This window comes from Cokeromyces recurvatus (genome assembly GCF_025118155.1).
Source record: "Cokeromyces recurvatus strain NRRL 2243 chromosome Unknown BX663scaffold_27, whole genome shotgun sequence".
Lineage (NCBI taxonomy): Eukaryota > Fungi > Mucoromycota > Mucoromycetes > Mucorales > Mucoraceae > Cokeromyces > Cokeromyces recurvatus.
Genome location: NW_026251413.1, coordinates 1 through 2,016, shown reverse-complemented (window position 1 = coordinate 2,016; position 2,016 = coordinate 1). Strand labels below are relative to the sequence as shown.

At 26.8% G+C, this 2,016-nt stretch overlaps 1 protein-coding gene across 1 annotated transcript; it reads right to left on the bottom strand.

Moving 5' to 3' along the window:
* Positions 1 to 1,636: 1,636 nt before the first annotated feature.
* BX663DRAFT_440356 (uracil phosphoribosyltransferase-domain-containing protein) lies at positions 1,637 to 2,004 on the bottom strand (the record flags this gene model as incomplete). Its single annotated transcript, XM_051523392.1, has 2 exons — positions 1,637 to 1,860; positions 1,935 to 2,004. Coding segments are annotated over 2 exons (294 nt in total), but the record flags the coding sequence as incomplete, so codon positions are not given.
* Positions 2,005 to 2,016: the final 12 nt, after the last annotated feature.

Sequence of the window (2,016 nt, the reverse complement as noted above, 5' to 3'; positions counted from 1 at the left end):
CAGACTAAGCAAATAGAGCTTGAAACTAGTCAGCTAGAAATTTACTATGAAGAATATTGTAAAATTTCTTTTTATCCAAGGTAGAGAATATTGAAGCACAGTGTTTTTTTTCGCATTGTAGTTTGAGCCAGTTTATACTAGTGAGTTTGGCTTACTTAAGGATTGGGCATAAGGTAATAGACGAGCAAAAAGGGTATCGCTAGGTAATTAGGTGGAGCGAAAAAAGATACTTTGAGACAATAAATTATGCCAATTTAATAATAATAATAATAAAGCGGTAATATTTTCCGGATAGACTGTATTATATTCTATATTTGTATACAAATATGTACTAAAAAAAACAGATTTATTAGCAATTTTTCTTACAATTGTGGGCTCCATTCAGAAGGAATAGAGGCTTTCAATGCTTAACAAACATAAATTGTATGTCACTTTTATGTTTATGTTTAATTTTGGTTAAAATTCATAAATATAATGGTAAAAGAGGTTTTATCATTAAATATTGCTTTATAATTCGAATGGCTTTTTTTTTTTTTTTTTTTTTTTTTTTTTTTTTTTTTTGTAATTTATTATTATATCCTCTATACAATTGATTTATCTTTTCATTCGATAAACAATCTTTGGAATATAAAGCTTCTAAACGCTCCATCTAGTTTATCTTTGTATAATAACTATATCAAGTAAAAGTCTGCCAATAGTTTTAGTTGTTATTACATTACGATTTTTCCTATAGTATATTGAAAAAAGTTATATTTGAACAAATTATATACTTTATGCTATAATTTGCATTTTTGTGAGATTTTTTCTTTCTTTCTTTTCTTTTTTTTATATACAAATATGTATATTCCTGCACTAATAATTCTCTTGTTTAATAATAGATACAAGTTGTAGTCAAAGCTAATATGACAATAACTAGATGCAAAATGTTAAAAAAAAAATAAAGTAAAAGGTAGTAGCTCAATCACTCTAATAAGACAAACTGAAAGTAATAAAAAAAAAATCGCGATTTTTCAGGTATGCATATAAATAGAAATTTACCATCTGTAAAATTAAGAACACAAAAGTATTTAGCTTGTATTTGTAGGGTTTTACATTCATAGATATACTTTGTATTTTTTGTGATTTACATGTATTCTCTATACTCATATAGCGCAAATAATCTATCCTATCTAAGATGATATTATCAATGTTTGAATTATTTTTTTTGACCCCTTCCTTTGTCTACAAAAATATAAGATATATTCAATATATTCGATCAGGTTGTTGCATGATACTAAAAATGATAGTCCCTGTCAAACTTTTTTTCTTTTTCATCCATGCCACTTATTTTAAATAATTACGTTCAATTTTATACAATATATTTGTTGAGGGTAGTCATTACATAAAGTGGGGGATAGAGAGTTTAAAAAGCGGAAAAAACTGTATTACTGCTTGTTCTGTTTAACATGAAACATGTACATTGACTTCAAAAAAAAAATCAAAACGACAAGGAACTTTAAACTTTCTTCTAAAATGGATGTAGTTTATTTTTATGCAATGTTGTTGATGTTTAAATAAATATCTAATCAGTACCAAAGTATCTACAATAGAAGATAAACAAAACAATTAGTTAAAATCATTCAAAGAACCATTTTACTTATAAGTACCTGCAACCAAAATCACCACAGCCGGGCATAATATACTTTTCTTCATTAAGACCAGCATCAAGCTCACCAATAACAATTTTGACCTTAGGGAAACGTTGAACAAAAGCATCAATACCTTCAGGAGAACCAATCAAGTTCAAGAAGATAATATGATCTTCCCTAACATTATTATCAAGCAAAACTTGAACAGCTTGCATGGCAGATCCACCAGTGGCTATTTTTTCATAAATGAATTAAAAAAATATATACACATATAACAATATACATATATATATAAATATATATTACCAAGCATAGGATCTAATAAAAGAACATAACGAGAGGCGATATCTTTGGGGAGTTTTGCGTAGTAAAGCTGATGAAAAAAAAA